At 40.9% G+C, this 27,397-nt stretch overlaps 1 protein-coding gene across 2 annotated transcripts in view; it reads left to right on the top strand.

Moving 5' to 3' along the window:
• The window catches only part of Fam135b (family with sequence similarity 135, member B), a 270,508-nt gene that overhangs the window by 172,745 nt on the left and 70,366 nt on the right, over positions 1–27,397 (top strand). For both annotated transcript variants that reach the window (NM_001427631.1, XM_087557413.1), the window contains 3 exon segments: positions 1,927–1,997; positions 5,438–5,611; positions 11,733–11,859. In NM_001427631.1, the coding sequence (NP_001414560.1) occupies positions 1,927–1,997; positions 5,438–5,611; positions 11,733–11,859 (372 nt within the window).

Here is a 27,397-nt window from a genome sequence, read left to right as displayed (position 1 = left end):
CTCGAATGCTTCACTCCTTCTTTAAATGAGGAAAAAGAATACCCTTGGCAGGGAAGGGAGAGGCAAAGATTAAAACAGAGACTGAACGAACACCCATTCAGAGCCTGCCCCACATGTGGCCCATACATATACAGCCACCCAATTAGACAAGATGGATGAAGCAAAGAAGTGCAGACCGACAGGAGCCGGATGTAGATCGCTCCTGAGAGACACAGCCAGAATACAGCAAATATAGAGGCGAATGCCAGCAGCAAACCACTGAACTGAGAATAGGTCCCCTATTGAAGGAATCAGAGAAAGAACTGGAAGAGCTTGAAGGGACTCGAGACCCCAAAAGTACAACAATGCCAAGCAACCAGAGCTTCCAGGGACTAAGCCACTACCTAAAGACTATACATGGACTGACCCTGGACTCTGACCCCATAGGTAGCAATGAATATCCTAGTAAGAGCACCAGTGGAAGGGGAAGCTCTGGGTCCTGCTAAGACTGAACCCCCAGTGAACTAGTCTATGGGGGGAGGGCGGCAATGGGGGGAGGGTTGGGAGGGGAACACCCATAAGGAAGGGGAGGGGGGAGGGGGATGTTTGCCCGGAAACCGGGAAAGGGAATAACACTCGAAATGTATATAAGAAATACTCAAGTTAATAAAAAAAAAAATGTGCCTGGCTCACGGATTTAGCTCTCGGGTTTCCAATTTATGAGCTGAAAACAAGCTATTGTACTCAGAAGTGCTGAATGTGAAGACAGAAAGGAAGTAACTCACTGTGAGTTGCAGAGGCAGGCTTCAGCCAGGCAGAAGGAAGACAGGAACCTAAGCCCTATGGCACGAGGCAGCACCAATACCAAGGAAATCCACAGAGTACAGATCATGAAGACTGGTGTATAGCATATAAAAGACCTGAGAACAGTATTTGGGGGTCACATATGGGAAGAATTATCTCTTCTCCCCTTTTTAATGTAAAAATAAACACATGGATAAAACTAAAATTGAGGGAAAGAGTTCATAAAGTTGAAGGAGCTTGAGTCACCTTGGAAATTACTTAAACAGACTGAATGGCAGCTTCCTCCCCACAACATGTGGATGGTGCTCCCAGCCATGAGTGGGGAAATTTGAGTGTACGTGGTAATGTCATGCATTACTGCACAAGTCTCGTTCTGCTGACAGGTTACTCCATCATTCTTCCCCTAGCAGAAGCTATTTAGTCTCTTACTCAAGCCTGGAATCCATGTCAAATCCATACAAAAATGAGACTTAAAATGCTTGCGAGAAAGACTATGTTAATTCCCCCTTTTCAGTTTCAGTGATAAAAATAAGCTGACAAAAACAAGGATTTATCCAGCTCACAGTTCAAGCATAGCCCACCACAGCAGGGAAATTAAGGTCACAGGAACTTGAAGCAGCTGGGTACTTTGTACCCACAAACAGGAATCAGGGAGCAATCAGTACATGCAAATGCTCAGCCTGCCTCTCTCTTTTATGTAGTTCAGGATACTTGTCCAGGGAAAGTACCATCTCACACTCGTGACGGGTCTTTCCAATTCAATTTATCTAACCAGGACGATCTTTCATTTACACACCAGAGGTTAAATAAACCCTTGTAAATATCCCTAGAGGCTTACTTCTTAGGTGAGTCTGTATTTCAACCAGACAATGAAGATTGAGTCTTATAAGGACGCTTGTTTAATAATTGTTGAAAATATACTTTTACCAGGGTGTCTGTATAAATCTACTCCTTCCATTTTCCATCTAATATTCCTAAGTTCCCTGCTTATCCAGAATTCCACATGGTACACAGAAAGAGTCTCACTACACATCTGTGGCACTTTATACCACGATTCTGTTTTTCTGCTTAACGAAACAGTCAGTTAAACGTCCCAACCAGATTACTAGTTGACTGCTGAACTGCTTGGTCTTTCTCTTTCAGGTAGAAGATGCACTGAGCGAGGTCGAGTTTCAGCTCAAGGTGGACCTGCACTATACGGACAGTGAGCAGCAGTGAGTGTCATGAACATCCTTGGCCTGTGTTCTTTCTCCCACCACTAACTCACACATGGGGCTTCCTCAAAGACAGAACCCTCATAGTTTCTCTACGATAACCAGTTTCTGGTAATCTGTGTTGTCCCCGTCTTCCCGCTTCAAGTAAACTGATCAAGAAAAGCCCTCACAGGTGTGCCTGACAGCTTGGGTATTAGCTGGTTCTTGATGCTGTCAAGTCGACAGCCAAGATTAGCCATTCCACCTTGTCTGCGAGAGCCTGGAAGATCTCACCCACTTGGAGCCATGTTGTTCAGGTTCTGCACATGGAAAACTGCCAACTTCTTGCCTTATTAATAGGTGTCTTCTACTAGAAGCACACTTTTTTCCTATGTGGGAACATTTAGAGCAATGTCTCTGCAAGTCTAGACGATCAAAATCCCTTTCAAATCATTTTTACTGTGGTACCATGTGTTCACACTGAACATCTGTTATTGTTCTTCCACTCTCTGAGAACCAAAAATCTATTTATGTAAAACTTGCAGAGAAAATAAGCAGGGGCAGTTCTCCTCCTTTTTATAACTGCATTGTTCAAGTTTGTTCTGTGACTTCTGCTGTCTACCCTGAGCTGACCTCTACCCTCTACCCTGGGATGCACTATTTGCTTCTTAGTCTTCTTTTATTCTTTTAGGAATTAAATAAACAATATTTCCCCAACATATTAAAACATATGACACAAAAACCTTTAAGCTCTTCTCTCAATTTTAGACTTTTTTTTTTAAAACTAGGCCTTCTTTATCTAGATGTTCTCAACATACACACACATACACACACAGAGATAGAGAGAGAGAGAGAGAGACAGAGACAGACAGAGACAGAGACAGAGACAGAGACAGAGACAGAGAGAGCTGTTTCTTTCTTGACAAGAACGCTTAAGATGGGATTTCCCTGGGATGGTGGAAGTCCATCCATCTACCCCTCAGTATCAAAGACCCAGTTTCTTCTTCTCATACCCCTACCTTGATCTGAGGTCTCTGTCTTCATCCCTCCAGTGACCACCCAGTCTGAGGCCCCTATAACTCTTGACTTCATAAACTCTATTTCTCCATATGTCTAGTTGCCTACAGAACCACACTGTCGATCCTAAACATCCCAGAAATTATTGCCTGACAAGATCTAATAATTTTAATGACATTTCACAGTGGATGCATTTGATGAGTTTTCCTTGCCAGCAGAAGAGCAGGTAATTGAGAGAAAGATACAGGGAACTCATTGTGCAAAGCACTCTTTAACTAGGACATGGGCAAATTCCTACATTTTTCCAAATTTCAATAACTTATGAGCTAGAAATCAGGCTTTGAATCATTATTAAGTCAAGTAGATTGTTTAGTTTTTCTTTTCTCCTCTTAGCAGCTTATAGAAAACAAACAAACAAACACACAAAAAGAAAACAAACAAAAATAGGGAGCCTGTTGTTTAATCAGCGGTAGACCAGCTGGTGACCGCCCTCTGAGGTATTACTATGACAATGATGTCCCTAGACTTTGGCCATAGTAACAGTGGTGCTGGCATCTAATACGAAGAAACTAGAGATGCTGCCAAATAGTACAATACACAGGACAGCTCTGTTTTCCACCAAAGAACTCAGTTCCCAAAGTCAGAAATACTGAAGTGGAGTCACATGCTTTGGACCACCACCCTATCTGTGTTTTCTGACTTGAAAGGGTCCATTAGTCCCGGTTTGCTCAGGGTCACCATTCATCAGTATCTGCTTACACAGGGCCAGGACACTCATCCCCACATAACCCTCCCAGTCCCTGCACAACTCAGCAGAGAGGAAATTCATTAATACGTAAAGGGATGGTAGTGTGTTCTCTCAGTTGGCTTTAAATTTATTCATTATGACTATGCAGAATAATTCTCTTCTGCCTGTAAGACATTAACTTTTGCTGTTGTTTAATTATTTTGTTTGTTTGGGTCCTTTATAAGAACTTTCGACATTCTCCTGTCTCCAATATCCAAGTTCATCTGCATTTTCTCTACATTGAGGTACCCTAGAAAGTGTGCTTCTTCCACATAAGTGGGTGCTGTCCATTGCACAGCACAGAACAATAATTACTTTTCTCTTTAACTCTTCCTTATGAAGGAGGCTTCTGTTATGCTCAACTTCTTCTTCTCACTGCTGGAAGCTGATGACTAAATGGGCTTAAAGCAATGCTATGCAGTAACTCAGCAAAAAAGAGAGTCAGAAAGTCTTGGTCTGGCATGGCAGTTTTTCTTGTGACTGTGAACAAGTTAAGCAAATCCCATTAGCTTCACATATTCTTTTATGGGTAGGATAGGATAAGCAACCACGTTATATGAGTGTCAATACAGAATATCCAGTCAAGACTCAGATCATTGTCATCCACATAAATGTGAGCCTGAAGCCAACAGTTACTGACACCCATGGCTGGATTCTCTCCTTCTCTTTATCAGGTTTATTTCTGGTCAAAACAAAATGTGTGGGTTGCATGAAGTTACATTTGGCACTCAAAGTTAAGTAGCTGGTGCTCCTTTGCACACAAGCAGTGAGGATCACAAGGAAGGGTGGTCTCTTGGTTGGCAGTGAGAACCTTCTCCCTCTACCTCCCCCCTCTTTGTTCTCTATATGCCCATCACCTCTGGAGGAAGAAGAGATCTTCTCTGTAACAATCCTAGAAGATGCTCATAGTGGCATACCCCAATCAAGTTCTGGCTTAATGCAACTTGCAGAGTCACAGAGGCCATCTTTTTAGCATCTGCTTAGTAACTCTTCCCTTTTTGTAACAAAAGGTACGTCTGGGTTTGTCTGTCTTTGACCTGTCTCTTAGGATCAGATATGCACTGAATACTAAGTGGTAGACCAAAGGTAACTGGCCGCTTCAGAACGCTGGTCAGACTATTTCAGCAGTATGTTCTGGGAGCCATTTAGCCTTTGACCACTCAGTCTAGTCATTAGTTATTTCTATAAGCACAGGCTTAAGTACTGTCTCTATTGTTCCTTGTACCAGTGAAATGCTAGTGCTGTAAACATGCGCTCGTTAGTTGAAGATCCTGCCCCTGGGGTTAGAAATCCTACAGCGAGTACAACCTCATAAAATCCATGCATCGTTTTAAGAACAATGGTCATCCTATGAGCGAGAAAAGATGGGAAGAGTCCGAGAGAGTTGTGCCTTTGAGAGGAGTCTGGGCAAGAGCTGGTCATCACCCCATCTCTGAGGCGCAGGTTTAGTGGTGCTCACAAAGGAGCTGAAGCCCAGAGCTGCTATGAGATCTTCTTCATCCTGCATTTATCAATCAAGGGACAAATTCTTTTAACGAGAGAGAAATATTGCAGGACTGAGTAAGACATCGAGGCTGAGGCTGCAAAGTGAAGTTGCTTAAATGACAACAGGGCCAACCAAACCATGCTCATGTGAGCTCATTCACTTTTCTTTCAGGCTGAGAGATGTGACTGGGACTCCGATGATCAGCAGTCGCACACTTGGCCTGCACTTCCATCCCCGGAGGGGTCTGCACCACCAGGTCCCTGTCATGTTCGACTACTTCCACCTGTCAGTGATCTCAGTGGCCATCCATGCTGCGCTGGTGGCTCTGCAGCAGCCCCTGATCAGGTACAGCGTTAGAGGTAGCCCTACCCACTCATAACACACATCACTGAGAGACAGTGTGCTGAAGCACACTGGAGAAGCTTGTCTCTGGTTGCTGGCTTGGGCTTGGGTCTCACTGTGCCCCACAAAAGAGGTGAGAGAAGGTTGAAGAGAACTTTGGGATCCCAGAGGACATTAGGGGATTCCAGGGATGGGTGACTTATAAACTGTAACCCACACCTTGGGGACTTGGCTTCTTCCCCTGGTCTCATGTTTACCTAGCTGTGACTTGAGAAGCTCCTGGTGTATCTGAGCTACCTAATCTCTGTCTGTAAAATTGGGAACACCGATATGTATATAAAGTTGCTTTGTTTTTTCAATTCATTTGATTTCTTTTAGGATCTTCCAGGTTCCTAGCTCTTTCTTATTTAATATTCAATTTAAGCTTAAATTATTTATATTTTGACATCTTCAAATGTGTATATTTTATATTCTGATTATTCTTACTCCCTCCTTTTTCTCTCTATTCCAACACCTGCCAATCTCCTTTCTCCCCAACAAGGATTTTTTTACCACATTCACATCTTTCATTATTTTGTGACGCACTGAGTTTAACGAGGGCCATTCGTGACAGGACTAGTACATTACAGAGGCCCACATCTATTCTTTCCTCTAGTTCCTTTTCTCTCAAATGCACATTTGCTTGGAATATATTTTGCCTTTGCCCTTTGTTGACTCACTCTAAAGCATCCCTAAGGTGCAGAGGAGAACTTAGGTTTTCTTCACTGTACAAGTGAAGGGGCAGAGATCATAAGAGCTACTGTAGCGGGCTAAGCAGGGCTATTCAACAATGTCCCAGATTGGTTGGATATATTCATTTATATAATTTTAAAACACTGAGAACACATATGAATATATATATGTATATATATATGTGTGTATATATATGTGTGTATATATATACATACATATATATATATATATATATGAGTAGAATTTGGGGTAAATTCTTTTAGCACGAAGAGGGGATTTGTCCAGTTCTCTGTTCCAGACACTCCTGACAGTTTTCCAGTATGTGAGAAACGCAGGGTCCTCGATGATTTCAATGTCCATGTCAAAAACGCTCTGATCTCTGTTAGGATCTGTAAGTAGAAAATGAGTTCTCTGCTCTTGGACATGATATATGACTGTACCCTTGATCCCAGTTTACTCATCTGCTTAAGACTGCTCTCTGCTCTCAGAGTCAGTTCAGAATCTCAGTGAGACTGATTGACATGATGCGGATCGAGTAACGAGGATGAAAAGGTTCACCCGAAGACAGAGTGTATGTGGCTGAAGGGCAAGGTAAAGTGATTCTGGAAAGGCAAACCTGGATTTCAGGGAGGAGAGTTGGGGGAAATGCTAGCAGTGGGAAGTCTGAGTGGAAGTTAAATCAGAGCAAAGAGGAAAAGAAAGGGGGATTCAGGAGCAGACAGCCAGTGAACAGCAGTTGTGAGCATGGAACTGAAAGCCAAGGTCAAAAGGTCATGGCCAGCTGGGTCTAATGTTCTTATGCCCTTTGCTAGCTCCTAGATTAAAGGTCCTAGATTGAAGGAAAAGAAGGGCATACATCAGGCATCTAATGGTTGCATAAGGAGGATCTGTTGTACTCCAGTAGAGGCATCAGGATACATATACACAGTGAGTCTGCAAAGGACATGCAGGGTCCTCAGAACAGACCTTTGCTTCGGAGAGTCCAGAATTCTGATATGGGTATGCTGTATTAGATAGGCTGTTATAGCAGAATGTTAGAGAAATGTTATAACATAGGAATGGGGGAAAACAACCCTGACCTTGGGAAGCTGCCACTCTAGAAAGAAGAGTACTGGTCTCCTGCAAGGCAAGTTCCCCAGCTGGGTAATCCCCTCGGATCAGGAAACACTGCTTCTATGAATGTCTCAGGGTAGGATCTGTGTGCCAAGGGTGAGACATAGCAGGTGTTGCCCTGAGATCAGCAGAAACTGCTCCTCTGGAGGCCAGACAACAGCACAGATGGGAAAGGAAGGGATTTTAAGGGGTTCTGGGTCCCAGAGTCAGGAGCATCTGGTTGCTTAATTTGGTCACTTACTTACTGGGGGATCTTTGAAGAGCTTATCTCACATCTCTAAATATATGTTTCACCATACAGACACATGTATTTATATATAAAACAAAGAATTTTGTGATAAAAAACCAACAGAGATTATGGCTGTATACAATAAAACCATGTAGACTGTCTCACATTATGAATATATTTAAAAATAAAAGTTCTTGAAGCAATGCTAGTAATGTGGGAACTAGCAGTTCTGAGATGCATGTATCGTGCCCCTGGCTTTAAGAGACTTGAGTCTGTAAGCCATCCAGGTGCTCAGGTTTCAACCAGTTCTGTGTGAAGGAATGGGGAGGCCTGAGTACCCTGGGTGTTAAAAGAATGGGTTTCAGGGCTTGGTGGCCCCAGTGCCAAATTTGAGTCCCTACTCTATAACTCCATGAACTTGAGCTTATGGGATTCAGTTTTCGTCAACAGAATGCTGGAAGGTTTTAGTGACAGTGCATGGGAAGCCCTTGGGTATGTATGCATCCAATGGATGGTGATGATGATGGTGATGATGATGGTGATGGTGATGATGATGACGATGATTTGTAAAGCACCTGGCATATTCTGGACCAGTCTGTTAGCACTAATAAGCTCTTGACAATGGCAGGTTTAGCTTTCTGCATCGGGAGGGTCACCCCTCCTCGTGGCTAAAAGAAAAGCTTTACAGAAGAGACACAGATTTTTTTCCTTTTTGTTCCACCCAAGGGACAAAAAAGTGTGACACTGAAAATTGAATTGAGAAGGTAAATTGGGGTCAGATGTTGACAGTTTAATTAATGATGTATCCATGGGTTGAATGCAAGTCAGTTGAGTATGAGGGGCACTGAAGACTTGTGCCTGAGAAAAACCCTCAAGACTTACCCCCCCAAGCTTCCTCAGGCAGGAGGGGCAGTAGTGCAGAGAGCAATTCAACTGAGAGGTCCAAAGGGTCCCCAGCACCTGACATTAATTTTTGGCTCTAGTGTTTCTAAGAGCTCTGATACCTTCTAACCATGGGTTTGGAGCCAGGATATCTAAGCAGAAAGTTTAACCTTTTGATCAGAGCACACTTTACAGGTTTTTCAGCAGCAGCTTTCCAGATGGGATACAGTGCATACAGTTGCTGGAGAGCTAAACTTCACAGATGGGGTAAAAATAGAACCGCCTTCCCCTCTCTGGGTTTTGCAAGAAGAATTTCTGTCTTGGCACAAGGTAGCTGGAACAAAGGGAAGCCTTTTAGCTTGTGGGAAATACTTGTCAAATAGGGCAAGCACCAGCTTTTCCAGAAAAAAAAAACCAAAAAACTTTATAGCATCCGTGAGATCCAACAATAATAAAGCAGGTGTGGAACCAAAATTTAACCTCAGAAGACTTTTTAACTTTTACTGAGAAAGACCAAAGAAAATGTAATTTTTAATCTTCAAATAGGTAGAACTGAGTCTTTCCCAGGGACTCATTTTTGAATAAAAGCCACAATTAAATAACAAGTGTTTTAGTTCTCTGTTGGCAGATATCTCAGAAGGGGTCATGATTCTTTATGTGCATGTTTCTTTATTCTACAATGTTCCTACTGGCTGAATGGTAAACTTACTTTAACTCTTGGTCCAATACAAATCCAAAAGCAGATGTGGTAGTTGACACCTGTAACCTCAGCACTTCGGAAGTGGGGGCACGGGGACCAGGAACTCGACCAAGCTGGCATATATAAATAAAACCCAGTCTCAAAAAACCGCTAAACCATAAAAATTCAAATATTATTAGTTTTATAGAATGTATGCAATTGTCCTTCACTAATGCAGGGCACCCTCAAGTACCCAGAAGCTCAAGGTAATAATATGAAACAATATGTTTACCTGTAGCCTATGTATATACTATTCCCACACATTTTAAATTATCCTCAAATTATTTATGGTAAAACAATTAAAACTAGGGAATTAAATTAAGATTGGTATCCCACATGCTAATGACTGAGTGATTTTGATATCAGTTATATTACCAAGGATAGTCACTAGTTTTTATTCCAAGTCATTATTTTAAGGCCTTACACTTAAAACAAACTTTCGTTAATGTTAGGAGTCTTTGATGCTCCATGGGTCAAGTGCACTATTAATCTGACACGTGATAAAGTAGGAGGTTCAAACTTAGCCAAGGCCCTAACATGTAGGTATGGCTGGCTTGTAACTCCTGCTAGCCCTCATAGTCATATGAGGCTTTCCATGGTGCCACACCATTTCTGAGTACTCAGTCATTTCCCCCAGGTTACTTCAGAAACTTCTCCTCTCTTCTCTTATATTTTTGGTTTTGAGCCTAGCCTTTAACCGCTGAGCCATCTCTCCTGCCTGTCATTCTTCTCTTCTCATTAGCTGCTGTTCAACCTCTACTACACTACAATATTGCCTTACTCATTTGAACCCCCTTTTTTCTTTTGTCTTTTTTATTGGTTATTTTATTTATTTACATTTTAAATGTTATCCCCCTTCCTTGTTTCCCCTCTGCAAATCCCCTAGCCCATCCCCCCTTCACCCTGCTTCTATAAGGGTGCTCCCCTACCCACCCACCCACTTCCACCTCACTGCCCTAGCATTCCCCTATGGTGGGGCATCGAGCCTTCACAGGACCAAGCGTCTCCCCTCCCATTGATGCCAGATAAGGCCCCCTTCTGCTACAGATGCAACTGGAGCCATGGGTCCTACCATGTCTACTCTTTGGTTAGTGGTTTAGTCCTCGGGAAATCCTCTAGGCAAATGTATGTTACCTCTTGCCACTCCAATACCACACACACTCTCTGGCTTATGGTTAAAGACTAATAATATTTGAATAAATGAATTAAATAGAAATATAATCCTAACTTTATTTCTCTACCAATATTTCAATCATAAACACGAGTTTCTTGTCTGAAATCTGTCTCAGTTATCTCCAGCTACTAGATCACAGATAATGACATCTAAGAACATTTATGGTAGAGACCATTTTTTGCCCCAAGAAAATTTTAGTTTCTTTGAGAGGTTAGAACATAGCTATGATGACAAACCACTGAACTGAGAAGGGGACCCCTTTTGGGGGAATTGGAGGAGGGATTGAGGGAGCTGAAGGGGCTTGCAGCCCCATAAGAACAACAATGCCAACCAACCACAGCTTCCTCGGACTAAATCACTACCCAAAGACTATACATGGACTGACCCAGAGCTCCAGCTGCATATGTGGCAGAGTATAGCCTTGTTGGGGCACCAGTGGAAGGTAAAGACCTTGGTCCTGCCAAGGTTGGACCCCCCAGTTCAGGGGAATGTCAGGGGGGCAATAGGGGGGTGGATGGGGACAACCATATATGGGAAGGGGAAGGGATGGGAACTTATGGACAGGAAACCGGGAAAGGAAATAACATTTGAAATGTAAATAAAGAAATATATCCAATAAAAAGAAGAACTTTGATTTCTGATGTCTATCTAAATCTTCTAATGGCTTTGTTTGTTTTGACATGTTTTCATTGCTATCAAAGTAAACATAGAAGTGAAAAACTATTTCTTTAAGTCACATTGCTCAAAATAATTTAGTCAAACAAAGGAACATAGCTGTGAAATGGTATTTGTAGTGTAAATCATAAATTTAAATAAGCCATTATTGATTTTTAATTTTTTAAATAATTTCATATGTATTTTATTTACGTTATTTTCAACCCCTCCCTCTCTTTCCCAACTTCTCCTGTGTCCCTTCTACTCCCTCTCATAGTCATGACTATTTCTTCTTTGATTATTACTTTATACACCCCCACACACACACATATATAATTATATAATAAACATGTAAACATATGTGTATATATGTATATGAATTATATTGCTCATAACTATGTGTTTAGGGCTGACCACTTGCTACTGCATAACCTATCAGGTGTCTTGTCCCTGCAGTAGACCGATTCTTTTCCCCTCTCGGTCGCCATTAGTTGCCTGTAGCTCTTCAGCTAGGGTCAGATCCTTGTACAGCCTCCCCACAGTGGGTAGTGTTAACAAATGATCACTTAACCTTCTGTTTGTCCCTTCCACTTCTTTCTAGTTTCACTCGCCCAGGAAGAGGCTCCTGGTTAGGCAAAGGTGGCCCGGACACAGGACCAGAACAGCCCACCATTTCTCTGGAAAACTTGGTCTTTGGAGCTGGATACTGCAAGCCGACCACCTCAGAGGTAAAGTCTGTATGAGGCCATGCCCCCATGACTTACAATTCTCACCTTGTCAATTGTGTACCACATGAGGTTGCTTCTTCATTTAAATGTTTCTTTAGGGTACTGTTTGGCCATTTGCTTCAAGGGCCATCCAATCTTTCACTTCTAACTAATCATCTCTCAGATGAACTATGAGTGACAACCCCTGGGAGTTGTAGCAATATCATATCTTATGGTTCCTCTAATTTGTGGTTCTTTGGAAGATAACAGCTCTCTTTTCTCTGTTTTTTCTTTTTTCTTTCTTTTTTTTTTTTTTTTTTTTTTTTGGAGCTGGGGACCGAACCCAGGGCCTTGTGCTTGTTAGGCAAGCGCTCTACCACTGAGCTAAATCCCCAACCAGCTCTTTAGAAGGTGGTACTATTGTGAAGATGTTTCCTTCCCAGTATGTGGTCTTAATGAGTGTTGGCACTGAGTCATGCCTGCTTTCAAAACCTGGTTCCACCTTCTGTTTACTCACTTTCTGTGATTCTGGATCCTCACACCTAGAGTGGCATCACTAAGAATCACTAATCTCATGTGCATTTAAGTACACTTGATGTTATCCCAGATGTGAAGTTTTTATCCTAGCACCTAGGGCTTAGTGGCTGCTTAATAAGTAAATGTGTGTGTATCTTTTCATTCTCTTTTCTTCTTCCCAGGAGGTGCCTGACATTTTCATTCTGTCATCACTGTCTGTGTTGTTCTTTAATACATGAGCTATATTAGACCTGTTCAGAAATAACTAGCCAGAGACACAGAACCAACAGGAATGATTCCTTCATTGTTTTAATGAATTGACTTGCATAATTCTGGAAGTTTAGGAAGCTACAAATATGCATTCAGCAAGCTGGAGACCCAGGAGAGCTGATAGCAGAGTTCTAGTCCAACTTTAAGTCCAGAATGTGGATGATGCTGACACTTATAAGAAACAACTGTTTGCTTTGTTGTAGTCAGCAACTGAGTGGATTGGACTAGTCTTGTCACATTGAGGAGGAAGATCTCTTTCACTCAGGCAGGTCTTTTGTTCAGTTCAGAAAATTCTCACTTAGAAATAGCCACACTGATAGTCACCCAGAGAACGTTAAGAACAAAATGACTGCATACCTCAATATCTCTGACACTTACCAAGCTTCCCAGAAGCTGGTGTGCTTACCTCTCACAGAGGAACCTCAAATGAATGAGGGAGCAAGAGAAATCTAAGAGTCTGTCAGCATAACATGGGTGTCTCACTTATTCCCTCTGCATCACTAAATTCATGTTTTAGCATGGAGGTGGCCAGGATGCAAGGCTCTCCACTCTCTTACAGTAGATGTGTGGTTGTGTCCCCAGTTCATCTGCTAATCCCTTTGCTACTGAGACATTGAGAGCTGATTGTCATACAGGAGCAGTCGCTCTGTTCAGCACTCCATCATGTTCAACTTTCCTTGTGCCAAGGTGTGCCTGTCTCACAGCACTATGTAGTAGCTTTTAGAGTCTCCCTGATAGACCTACCACCTAATAAACTTCAGCTCAGACTGCCCCTAAAGTAATACAGCCAGAGACATTGTAATTGGAAGCATTCACAGCCCAACTTAAAACATTTACAAAAGCTACCTTACATACTGAGGTCCTTAGCAGATGCCACTGAAGAGTGCGAAAGGGTCATGATGCTCCATTGACTTGGGAGATGCTCTGGTGCTCGTCATTTGCATCAGTCAAGATTATTTATCCTAATAGCGCAGGCCTTGGAAGGCAGATGATGCAGTCTAATAAGGCTTGTTTGTTTGTTTGTTTTCCATTGTTAATTGGCTGTTTCTGGGGCTCTGTGTCCAATTAAATGTGACTGTCTTTCATATGTTCAGAGAGGCTGATTTGTGAATCTTGGCATTCAAGCTTGTTCCCAAAACTTGGCTCCATAAGTTGTTTTCAGGGTTTGGTTCTTTTTCTGTATGTTTTCCCCTTGAGTCCCATCCAATTATGTGGAGTCAGTGCTGTGTGCCCACCCTGTACCTTCCCACCAGGCAAAGCTGCCAAGCCAAGAATCCAATCTTAGTTCCTCATCCCCTTGGGGGCTTTGCATGCAAATCTCAAGAAGCCCAGAGCATTTGCAGATAGAACTAGAATTCACATGGTCTGAGGCATCAACTTGATACATCGGAGAGCATGTGCTCCTCCCAGTATGCCCTTCCTGTCAGAGGCCTGTGAAAGCACAGAGACAAAATGAGCCTTCTGTAACATACAGCATTACAGGAAGGTAAGAGATGATGATGTGGTTGGGTCTGCCCTGATTCTGAGATCCCTATATCCTGTGGCTCAATTTCTTCCTGCAGCAACTTTGAAATTTGACCTTTGCATTTAGAGCTGTGGCATGAGGCTTTGTGTGTCTTCCTGTTATAAATCATAGGAGCACTATAGAAGTTATTTAACCTTTTTAAGATGACATTCATCTTGGAGGTGGTTACTACTAGCACAGCATCACCGGCTTCTAAATAGATAAAATGATGCAACCTGATAGTGCTCCAGAGCAGTTTGGCTGAAAATTCCCTAAGAAAAGCCTCTGCTGATGTATATGTGTATGGGTATATGTATATATAATACATACATATAAATGTGTGTGTAATTTTTGGCTGCATAATTGGAAAGTGTCAGTCCAACAATTATTATTGTGCTGTACGTGAGATAGTAAAACGTTCTGTTCATGGCTGCAGTCCACATTCCTGTGTGACTTTGAACATGTCATTTGCCCTCTCTAGATCTATTTCTCAGTAAGTAGGAAGATAACTGAACTTCCAGGAGAATCCTTTCAGGGCTTCTCTGCTGTGTTTACTGCTGTATCTCTGTCACTGCCACAAATAGTTGGGACAGTTGAGACATATTCGAGTCTATAGTGAAAAAAAATCTGATGTTGATTTCTGGCCTCCACCTGTGCAAACACACCGAGAGACAGACAGACAGACAGACACACACACAACATCACTGCCACCATCACCACAAAGCCTTCCCTTTCACTAGAAGCATGGTGCTGGCCATTTTAGTTTAAACCTATGGTCATCTGCTCTCCCTTACAGAGGCACAGAAGTCTCCAAATGATTTACTATGTGAAATCACCAGCTTATATTTCTTTTTGGAGATAAAGACATTAAGACAGAAAGACGTCAAGGTGCACATCCTACCCTGTCCCTGCTAGCATCATACACTTAGGGAAGCTGAAGCTTTATCTGAATGAGCATCTTATCACTTCCCAGGGGCCCCCTGACTCCAGGTGAATGGATTCCCTGATAATCTGTATCTGTAGGTGTTTCATTGATTCAGTTCCCCTGCACAAACCTCATTCTTCCTTCTATACTTGGATGTGCCTGGCTCCTAAAGTATTTTCAGAAAGCACTTGTTGAGTTGCTATCTTGTTGTGTATTTACTCTACATCTCACTGAAGAGTACGCCTCTGGACTATTTTTATATGCACACTACTTTTCCTACATCCCCTCTGGAGAAATGTCCATTTAAGTAATTCGCCTATTCGTAAATTTGCTTATGTTCTGTATTTAGCTTTGGTTTTTGTTAGTTTTAGGACTTCCCTACACACGTTGGATATTAGCTCTTCATCAGAGCACACCCGAGACTGTTTCCTTGATTTCATCCAGTGTGTTTGCATGCCCTCCCTGTCCCTTTGTAGGGCAAGGGCCTTGGTTGACACAGGTCTGTTGCAGCTTTCCTTCTGGCTGTTGCCAGATATGAATACCCTCAAGTTTTCCCTTACACTTTCTCCAAGGCTTTTATGGTTTTAGGTCTGACATTACATTCTTCAATACATTTAAGATGATTACAGTGTATGGGGTAAGGAATGAGTTCATTATTCTTTTACATAAGGATATACAGTTTTCTAATACCATGCCAATGACTATCCTGGCCCAGTTATGCAGCCTTGGTACCATGCAGTGGATTTATTGCCGAAATTTCTCTCTCTTTTTTAAAGGTGTATTACGGTGATAGGAGTTCTTTGAAAGAATGGAGCATACTTACTGTAGTTAATGACTTTTGGTGGCCTGCTCTTCTGTCTAGTTTACATACCAGTGTGTGTAGCTGAAACTCACCATGCTCATCCTTGTAATTCCTTCTCTATTCTGAAGTCAATGGCCATGAGACTTCATGTGTTATCCTCTTCTCACAGTTACTTTAGATCTTTGTAGTCCTTAATGTCATTTAGGATTATGTTCTATGACTTAAGTCAACCTCAGGGATATAAGTACTATGCAAAATACCCAAAGAGCAGCACATAGAAAAGAATGGGAGAGTGGTGGTCACTGGGGCTTGTGGGGAGAGAGAAGGGATGGTGGCAGTTTTGACCTTATGTAATGAGAGAGGTCTCTTGAGAGCTGTTGCACAGCCTTGCCCTGCCCTGCCCTGCCCTGCCGTGCCTGCATTACATCCTGCTCTGTGTGTTCACCTCAACTATTAAAAGTATAAGAAAAATGTCATGATCAGGGAGACCAGAAAAAAGAACACCAAAACACACTTATTTTTATAGTTAAAAGGGTAATGAATTTTAATATTTTAAGAATTAAAATGGTAATCATTGCTATGTTTTCCATGTTGTTATGAAAAAGTTGGCAATTTTTTCTCATTTAAATGACTGGGTTAATTAAATCATACCGAAAAGTTTCAAGTTGTTGTATGGGATAAGGTCAGCGGTGTGTCTGTAGCTGACTTAATTAGGTACGATTCTTAGCTCATTTCTAGAGGAGTATATGCATCTGTCATAGCAAGCTTTGCATCTAAACTGCAAGTTATTGCTTCCTAAGTGTAATACTCCTGTTATCAGAGACAACCCTGATTTCAGAAGGCTGCCTTGGGATGTCTTGTTTCTGACTAATATAGATCACAGGACACAGGGAGGAAACTGCACCCTTCACTGATCATCCAGGGTTGCCCATCATGCTCTTGCTGTCCAGCGTATCTTCTGATACAAGGCAGGCACTTAGAGAAGTGTTGCTGAATGAATACAAGGCAAAAGATCGGCAAGGGTACAGGCAAGAGCTGCAGGACTGGAGTGAGTCCAGGTTTGGGGTAAATGCCGTATTTTCCCTGTAGACTACCATAGGTGCTTGCCACAGCCCTGCAACTGCTTTAAGCCTGTTTCTCTGTAGGGAAGATGGAATCTACTTGCTCTGTGGGGTTTGTCTGCCACTCGTGTTGGTAAAGCATTTCCCTTTTCTTCCCAACCTCTACCATATGTCCTTTTGGTGACTACTGCAAGGCAGTGTGTGATGGTAATAGCACCAATCCATCTACCTGTTCACAGATGTCTCCTTGGTAAGTGCAGTTACTGACATCACCTAGACTGGGGGGACTAGCAATCTAATAACTGAAGCGAACAAGCTAGAGTCAGGATGCAGTTGAACTGTGCAGAGCTCTTACATTCTCCGCATGGAGACTCCTCTTTTCCTGCTCACATCCCAGGTCCCCAGCTCCGACCATGCTATCACATTCTCCATTCATGACTGATGGTCAGCAATAGGCACCTCCTGAATAAGTAAGCACATAAGTGCATAATCCTCATTGCTATTGGTGAACCTGCATCTTAGCCCAACAGGCACCTGGTATGCAGTCAGTTGGGAAGTGTTCATGTTTAATGCTTCATTGAGAAACTCCGAGGAGGGAAGTGTGGCTACTCATAGGACTGAGAATGTCAATAGGCCCCGAACCTGCTGATATGCCCAGTTTCTTGTGCCTTACAACATATAATTGGATCAGGAACACCTGCTAGAAATTGAACAAGGGCAATTTATTAATAAAAGTAAAATACCCAGGAGAATGCAGTAGGGTAGTGAGCTGAGGGAAAAGCAGGTTTGGAATGGCATGGAACATTACAGAGCATTTACATAGAACCTGATTTTGTATATTTGGGCTTTATTTGAGCATGCTCTGTTGTCTAAAGCTTAAGTGGGGATGGGCTTCCAGGTTTTGTCTACCTACCAGGTTCTTTCATATTTTATTCTTTATGCAGTGTTCCCAGCTTCTGCTCTCCTGACAAAGTCTGATGGTTTAGGGCCATTAGGTTAGCACAGCTTGATCATAAACAGTCTATAATCAGGACTCACAAGATACTCTGTTATTCATGCTTGCAGAAGACTGATTGGTGGTGACTACAGTTTAGGGCAGAGAGGAAAGGATGGGGGCTGCTGCACAGATTCCAGAAAATAATGAAGTGGTGGCCAGGGGCAGAGCACAAAAAGAATAACAAAAAGAGTAGAGGCAGACATGGATGGCAGAGGCATGATTAGTAGAAGGGAAAAAAGCTGCATTGAAGTAGACGTGAAAGTTTTCTCTACTACATTTAGTATCCACAGGCACTTGTGTGCCATACACTTGCACACATGCATACATGCATGTGTATACACACAGACACACACGGAAAGCTCTTACAGGTCACAAGGACTTGATCATGAGCAAACTCCCTACTGAGGCAGCTTGCTTTAGCAAGGTTGATTTACGTTTATGTGTGAATGGCTTAAACTATTCCTTTTGAATTGCCTTAAACAACCTACTTAATCTCTGTCTGTCTGTCTGTCTGTCTGTCTATCACTCACTCTATTTTTTTCATGACTCACACAGAATTTATTTCTTAAAATATTTATTTAAATTCCAAATGCTGCCCCTCTGCTCAATCTCCCCTCCAAGAGTTCTTCACCCCATCCCCCTTCCCCTTTGCCTCTGAGAGGATGCTCCCACTCCCTCACCAACCTAAGTATAAAATAATCTCTTCCTGTTGCCTTTCAGCCATCTTTAGTGTTCTTTCATCCTTTTCCCTCTTGATGGTCCTCCCTCCATGCTGCCCAATAAAGCACCCCTTTCCCACTATTTTGGTAGAATAGCACCTGTGCCTCATTCTCTGATGCTCCTGCTCACTTCCCATGGTCCCATTTTACTTTTTTCTGCTATGGTTACTCCAGCTTATATATTCCCATCTAAAAATTCTAGCATTTATAAACATAAAAGAACATATGATATTTGGTTTCTGAGTCACAATTCCCTCACTTAATATGATCCTTTTAAATTTCATCCACTTACCTACAAATTTCATTTTTCTTTGGAGGTTAATAGTGTTATCTATTTAACAACTGAGGAAAATAAAGTTTTTTCCCCCATTTCCTAGCCCTAGGTGATTAAAGCAGCAATGAATATGCCTGAGAAGGTATCTGCAGAGTATGATGTTGAGTCTTTGGGCTCATGTCAAGAAGTGATATAGCTGTTATATATACTTTTAACCTTTTAAAATTTGGTTTCAATTGATATAAAATGACAGCTCATTTCACTCTCCCTTTTTCCCCTCCAGGCCCCTAGGCACGCTTCTTCCTCGTTACCCTCTTCTCTCACGTTGATGGCCTCTTTTTCTTGGATGACAATGTTGATTTGTGCACAAATATGTAAATACAACCCAATGAGTCTGTTTTATCATTTGCATGGATGTGCTTTCAACTACATTGGCCAACCCATATGGGGACTCATCCCTGAGAGAGGCTAATTTTTCTTTTCCCAGGAGCCCTAGTTGTCTGTAGTCTTTTGTTTTTTGTTTTTTGTTTTTTTCTAAATGTGGTCCCCTGAGGGGGAAAAAAAACTTCCCCTTTTACATTAGCACATCTGTTGACAACATTACTATTGTTCCAGGCTTGTTTATGTAGACATTTCTAGAATGGCTGTTCCACATCTGACTTCTTGATGTTATGATTATTACAATCTCCCCACCCTCTCTTGTGCATCATTCCCTCAAACAGATACAGGGACTGTGATGTAGGAGTATCCATTGAGGCTGGGTTATCCCATATATATTTTCTCTGAATTGTGTCCCACTGTCTTCTGTGATGCTTTTCACTTGCTTTAAAGAGGGGATTCTTTGATGAAGGCTGGTAGTGCACTCACTTGTGGGTATAATGATATGATTTAGAATGTACTAAGGAGTTATAAATATAAGCAGGGTGATAATGTTCCTCAGAAGATGCATAGACATAAACAAAACACCCAGAACCAGGCATAAGAAACATCTTTTTGATGACTGATCAGAATAGCCCAAGTGATTCCTCAAGAAATACATACTACTGAATAAATAAAGATTTGAGGGTAGGGCCTTCCTTATTAATGATAACACATCCTTAAATGACTAGAATGACTATAGCTGGCTCTGACCCAAAAGCCTCTTTCCTATCATCTATCTTCCATGGTTCCAGAAAATACTGTGCAAGCTTCCAGGGGAGGGAAGCAATTAAAGAGTCCTACCCAGCTGCAACACCCATCAATCACAATGATCAGCATGAAACAAGTGCATAAGGTTGAAAGAATGACACTCACAGGTTTGTGCAACCAACACCTCCTCATTGGACTTAAAGTCCACTCAGTAGGAAGGAAATCATACCTGCTACTAGAAATATGGTCAGTATCTCAGAGACAGTGAGGTCATATGCCTCAGAAAAGAATCTTACACCACCACTCCCTTTTCTGTCTTTTGAAGATTTCTGCACACTGATTTCCAGACTGGATGTAGCACTGACTGGATGATGTTTCTGCCAACAGTGATGAGGTTCCCTCTTTCCTTCACATCCGTCCCAGAATTTGCTGTTAGTTGTTTTCTTAATCTCCTGTCTTAAACTGCCTGTCCTTGTTTGCAGTCCCATCGCAGCACTTTCAGTTTATAGTATTTACAATACTTATACTTGCAATGAGTGATGGGTGACTTCATAAGGGTTCTGGGCACTGGTACCAACTGTACTTGTGTTCAATTTTTGAGGTCAGGACGTCAACTCTGTGATAAAAGCTGTGAGGGTCAGGCTCCTAGCTGACCAATTCTAGCAGAACTGGACTTATGATATACAGTCTCCACGTGTCAGCCATTCCTTTCATCAGTGTCCCCCCTTTTCCCTGAAAAATCAGCAGGGTCAAAGAAACATTGAAGACCTATGCTTTCTATCTTCATTGTTATGAATAATTGACTATATTTGATAGTTTCTCTCACTTTGAAAAATCCCTTTTCAAAGATTGAAATAATAAAAGATCCATCTAGGAGCAGGGATGGGATATTACCTTCTGTTTCTATGGAGACCAAATTACTAGTGTACTCTCTGTGATTTTTATTGGCAGTTGCTGAGTCCACACATGCTGGGTTAGCCTGGTCAGTGAGTATGTGCTATTTATCATTGCCTGGAAATGTGTGGAAATCATCTCAACTTGCATTTACTCTTGAAATGGAGATAAGAAGCTTCTTTAGCTGAGATGTCTGGTCAGGTGTAGTGTGTGTAGGTGTGTGTGTGTGTGTGTGTGTGTGTGTGTGTGTGTGTGTGTGTTAGTGTAAATTTGTAGGAAAGCAAAGCATTGAACCAGGTCTCTCTAGAGTAACCTCTCATCTTACAAGTCAAGAAACTCAATGTCTAGAAAAAATAAAGGATCATTTTTCGGAAGGATAGTTATTAATCAAGTTGCATGCTTTACCTAGTGCTCAGGTTCTCTTTTAAGTTTTTTTTGCTTATTGCGTGTCTGCAATATTTTAATTAATTAATTTTTTCACTGTGCAGGGAAAGAACGGACCAGTTTTTTTCATTGTAGTACAAGCTGGCTTTGAACTCACAGCTATCACCTTTCCTAAACCTTCTGAGTGCTAGCATCACAAGCACATGCCATCAAGCTTGGCTTTTCTGGGTCCTAGAGCTTCCATGGATATCTGTGTGTCATATATATATATATATATATATATATATATATATATATATATATATATATATGAGAAAACCAAGGATTTGAGAAATAAGTGCCTTTTTGTCTAAGTACCATGACTTGAGCTCAGATGCTCACCAACCTCCACAAAACTTGCTTGCTCCTTTTTTATATGTACACAATTGATCTGTAATAGTGAAGAGACACATTATCAGACCTGAGATATTCATGATTGTCCTCATAGTTAATGCAGTTATGGGGACTGACACAGTAAATATTACAGAAATCACAGCTCCTTTCTCCTGCTTCTCCTTCTGCTGTTTTTAACTTTCTTATTAATTTAAGCTAGCTATAATTAGAAGCACTTGAAATAAAAACATACTACTCCTCTTTTTCATGTGCACAAATGATATTAACTCAAGAAATACACTTAAATGGATTCAGTTTTATTTTCCCCCAAAGTCTCTTTTCTCATGTTTTTGGAAGTAATTAAGTTATTATATCACCACGAACACTAAATATTCCTCTATTAAAATATGATTATGCTTAATATAAAGGTTAAATGTGCCTTCATTACCAGTCTCATGATTTGAAATGGAGCAGTAGTATTTGGTATAGGATTTGAATTACTTACATTTAAAAGGCTACCATGAGGGAACTCCCAAGCACCGTGAGTTTCTCTCATGGATGTTGGACAGCATCATCCATCTTTTTGTTCCCCACTGTATTTCCCTTGTTTTCATGCTTTATAAAGAAAGGGACATTTTCTGCATGGTTAAAACTTTGTAGTTGTGATTAGGTTCTAGTAGTACAGGCATCAGAAAATTGCATTTGCAGATATCACAGCCCAAGAGCCTTAGGAAACTATAAAGTTATGACGCATATGCCTTAGCTTTACCCTTGATGATATAATTAGGACTGTAACTCTCTTCTGAAAAGATAGTTTATGTGATTGAAATATTGTGAAGACTACCATGTCTAAGTCCCTGTAGAAGAATCAGAATTTGGAAGGCTCATTCCCACTTCTGAACATCTACAGCATCACCTGCTCTTTTTTTAATCTTAGACCAAAAACAGCCATGTTCCCAGTTGCCATGAGCTCAACACGAGTGTTAGCAGTCCCTGGGTTTGCTATGTAACCCATGAAATAATTCCTTCTTCTGAGTATTTCTTTTCCTTCTTGGTGAGACTCTGGGATTCAGGATACATACTGTTTGTCCACAGAGGCATTGTCTGCATCCCTTTCCTTTTTTACCTAGTACAGAGATCATCTCCTTGCAAAAGCTGTTTACTTTAATGCAAACTAAAGGTCTCTCTCACTCTACTCTTCACAGTCTACTTGAACATGTATTTATCATTCAATAAATACCATGTATTCAAATGACATTGGTTCTATAAAAGTTCCTAGCCCTAAATTCATGAGATATTTCAGCTCTTATTTAAATTTCTCCTGTCCTCCTATGACTATAAATCTTGTTACCCATATCTTTATATAAAGATTTTGGTTGTAGCCATATTTTATTTACCTCATGGCAATTATGTTTTTATTGATGGATATTATTTATATAGAAATATATTATGACATTTTTATATATTTATATAGAGTACATTTATTATATTCATACCCCAATAACTTTGTGGTTCCCCATGTATATAGTCTTCTACTTTCCAGGAGACTTTAATTTACTGAATTTTAAAATTTATTTTTATTTTTATTATTAATTTTTAGTGTCTTAGGACACTCTTCTATTACCGTAAAGAGTCATCTTGACCAAGTCAAATCCTGTAAAAGAATTTAATTGAGGATTTGTTTACTGTTTCAGAGGGTCAGTTCATTATCTTCATTGCAGGGAGCATGTTAGCAAGCATGGTGATGGAATGGTAGTGAGTTATATCCTGGACTGCAAACAGAGAGGGAGAAAGAAACTGAGCCTAGGATGGGCTTTTGAAAAAAATATCAAAGCTGACCTCCCAGTAATACACTTCTCCCAACAAGGCCACACCTTATGATCATTCTCAAATACTACCACTCCCTGATCATTAGGCATTCAAAAATATAGGAGCATATATGGGTATTCTTATGCAAACCACCATAATTAGCATACAAAAATGCTTTACTATGATTTTTGACCATCTATGTATAGTTATTTTCCTCATAAATCACCCCTCCAAGTCATCTAGTTTAATTTTTACCAAGTACCTCATGGACCATTGTCCACTCAGCACCTATTTCTAGAATAGGCATGAAGAATGGCCCTCTTGGATCTATATATTTAGATCATTCTAAGTGCAGACACTGGAGTATGGCAACTGTGCCATTCATTTTCACAGTCTGCTCCAGAATTTATCACTAGAGAGTGGCTTTACTACTCACTGATAAGAATTAGCCCTGTATTCTTGATTTGCCTATCAGAATAGATCAGAGAATCATCTTCCACATTGAGCTCATTTTCATTCCCAAGAGAACTTTCACACAAATCAATGTTTGTTTCAGGCTATGAAAAGTATTTTGGGGCTCTGGGCAATTGCTCTAGACTTCTCTCAGCATGGCTTTTAGTACCTGAGTCGTTCTTAGAAACAAGGCTAGGTGAGAAAGTAAGGAGTCCAGGTAACTTACCAAAGGGCATCAGTTGAACTTTCTGCAAATTAACCTTGATGCTTCCAGTAAGGATGACATATGAATTGGGTTCCATAGCATGCTCTTGGTCCCAAAGTGTTTGCATCCTCTTGCTTTATTTAACTGCCATAGCCTTCCCTTCACACATTGAGAGCCTGAAAACAACACTGGGATAAGTTGCTAACAATTGTCCTCTATACTAAAGAATAGGATTAGCTAAAACATAGAATCAAATCTTAACTGTTTTCGGACCTCCCACATTAAGCATATTTAGACATATTCTGATTTTTCTTGCTGTAGCACTCTGCAGGGAAGCTATTAGTATTTTTTCTATTTTACACATAGGAAAAACATCACTGAGTAAAACCTATTATATGTGGATTTGGATGGGGGGCTGCTAGACTAGAGATCTATATATCTGGGGAAATCTTGGGTCCTAAATTTTTCCCTAGGTTTATTAACTTCTTCACCAGAAACCTCGGAACCATCCCCAATCCATTTTCTCTCACCTCTGAGGGACTGATTCCTACTAACACACACATATTTGTTTTCCCACCTCATCCTTTCCCTCCCCCACTGCCTGGGCTCCATCCTAATTACTACTTATTGGCGAAGCCAGCAGTTTCTCAGCTTACCTCTTTGCTTCTGCCTCTGAACTTGCACTCCACTCCATTCCCACCCTGGCTAACTTGAGGTGAAAACTCTTGTGTTTTTCATCTGACCAAACAAGGGAGACTTCTATACTATCTTATACCTCCTAAGGTAAACGTCGATTCATCTTGAATGAATCCAAGCCATGCTTCATCCTACCCCAACACTGGAGTAGTCTTTCATTCTCACAGTGGCTTCTGTTGCCATCATAAGTCATTGTACTTGCCCATGTTATTACAATTTTCCTAGTCTTGTCTGTACTGACCTATTTCTTCTAAACACTTTTCTTGACGTCACCAGCATGGCATAAGTGCATCTATCTGAGCTACCATAGATTTTGTATGTCACATTGTTACAGAGTTTACCAAACTGTGCTGAAATTTATGTGCTGCCTAGATAGACTAAATGGACTGGCATGCAGAAATCATGGAAAAATAATTTTTCCATTTCTTTTTCCCCTTAGTACCTTAACAGAAACGATATTGGATAAATTATTCTTACACAGACACAGATGAGACATATATATTCTATTTAATTCTGAAATATGACTGCTTTAGCTAGAATGACTCATGCCCTAAATGAAGTTATTACTGAGTGCAGCATTTGAGGGAGGGAAGCAGCAGAGCCATTCTGGAAGAGATAAACTCACATGTACTGAGGTCTGTCTCTATGGAGAAACACTGTGGCACCTGAAGTCTGATAGATGGGGCAAAAGTTCAGAGTATTGGTGCCCAGTAAGGAAAAGACACTGATTACAAAATAGAGTGTGCTTATTCAGGGGGAAAGTAAGGTCATAGCAAGGAAGACCATAACAGCGAAGATGTCCAGATTTAGATTTTTGTTCTGTGGTAGAAAGACCTCCAATCAAAGCCACTGTAGTGTACACGAAGGTCACTTTAAGACAGAATGAGACCTAAACCTCTGATCTGGGGGGTCGCAGAAGGTACAGGGTGTCTATCCATCCCTCCTATCTACAGTAGATAGTGAGATATCTACTATCTACTTGCTGCTCCTCCTCTCCTCCTCCTTTTCCCCCGCCTCCCAGTAGCCTCTTCCCTGCTACTAAGATAGCTAATTAATTGGACTTCCATGATTTATAGGCATCCAGTGTATCTATGTATTGTCTTCCTCTTTTCCTTAAGCTGATCTTTCTTTGCTTTAAATTCATAAATGGAAATTTGTAAGGGAGGTGAAATTCTTCCACTTCTGATTATCAGGAAGCTAAAATCCAATTCTCAGCTTTTTCTGTTGGATGCGAGAGCTAATACCTAAAGCAATAAAAGACATCAAATAAGGTTGACGCTGCAAGTCATTGTAAATAATGAGATGCACTAGAAGGAAGAAGAGAAAGATGAGAGGGGAGGAGGGGAAAAGGAGAAAGGGAGAAGAGGATGAGGAATAGAGAGATAATAAGGAAGAGGGAGAAAGAAGGAGGGCTATCAGTGCAGGAGTGGAGGAAGGGTTAGACAAGGGGGGGAGGATAAGAAGAATTGGACAAATTGAAAATGACAGGTTTGACAAATGTCATCCTCTCCTGTTCCACCTTGTGCCTGCCTCCTCTAACTTATAGGTATAATCTTGCTATGAGTGAATATGAGACTGTGTGCTACTGAGATTATTTTAAAGATCTTAATTAACAGAATACAATGAATTGTGGCAGTCATCATTATTATTATCCAATTCATTTTGGTCATAGTGTGTTAGGTTTAACATGTACATATGAGGCATCTGACAGGTTGTGCAATGTTTCAATGGTCTTACATATAGATGCCATGTGATTCATAGACTCAGCATTTCCACACAAAGAATTTATCTGGAAGGAATCACTTCTCTTGCCCTTGATTTCAATTTTACGAATTTTCACAGTGTTCATGTTAATCTAGGTGGAGGCCTGGCTCATCGCCCTGAACATTCAGTTCTTGGATCTTTTACACGTCCTTTTTGGTGACTATTTGATTATATATATTTCAGATTTAATCAGAGAGTTATAATATTTTCCCTTAAAATCAGAACCTTCTTTCAAACAAGTGTGTAAATAAAAAGACATTCATCAAAATGATGTTTGTGGTCTTACGATGATCTGACAAGTAAATTACTTGTTCGAGTTGTAGTCAATCTCACTTAGATTGAATATTAAGAATCCCCTTTCCAACAGTTAATAAAAAGCTGAATGGTGTGCAGTTTGTGGAACTGCTTCTAATGAACACATGAAAAAAATACTAGAGAATCAAAGAGAGGAAGCTTTAAATGTTTTGATAGGTAGATTCGGTTCTTTCAGTCATATTGTTAATTATTTTCTACACTGCAATGTTGTAATATCAGTCTCCTTAATCAAGGCATTTACTGTCCTCAGGGTCATTCCTGATAGTTCTGTATATATATACATATATATATATACATATATATATATACATATATATATATATATATATAATCATTTGCAGTTCTTTGTATTAGATTCTGTCTGATGAGGGTTCTGTCTTCAACAATGAAGATAACTAGGTAGAAGGCAGAAGCATTTACAAGACCATGGAAACATGGTTTCAATTTCTCCTTTCTTCTCCTGTGTCTTAG

The sequence above is a fragment of the Rattus norvegicus genome, chromosome 7 (assembly GCF_021556685.1).
Source record: "Rattus norvegicus strain SHRSP/BbbUtx chromosome 7, alternate assembly SHRSP_T2T, whole genome shotgun sequence".
NCBI lineage: Eukaryota > Metazoa > Chordata > Mammalia > Rodentia > Muridae > Rattus > Rattus norvegicus.
This window is presented reverse-complemented; position numbering and strand designations above follow the sequence as displayed.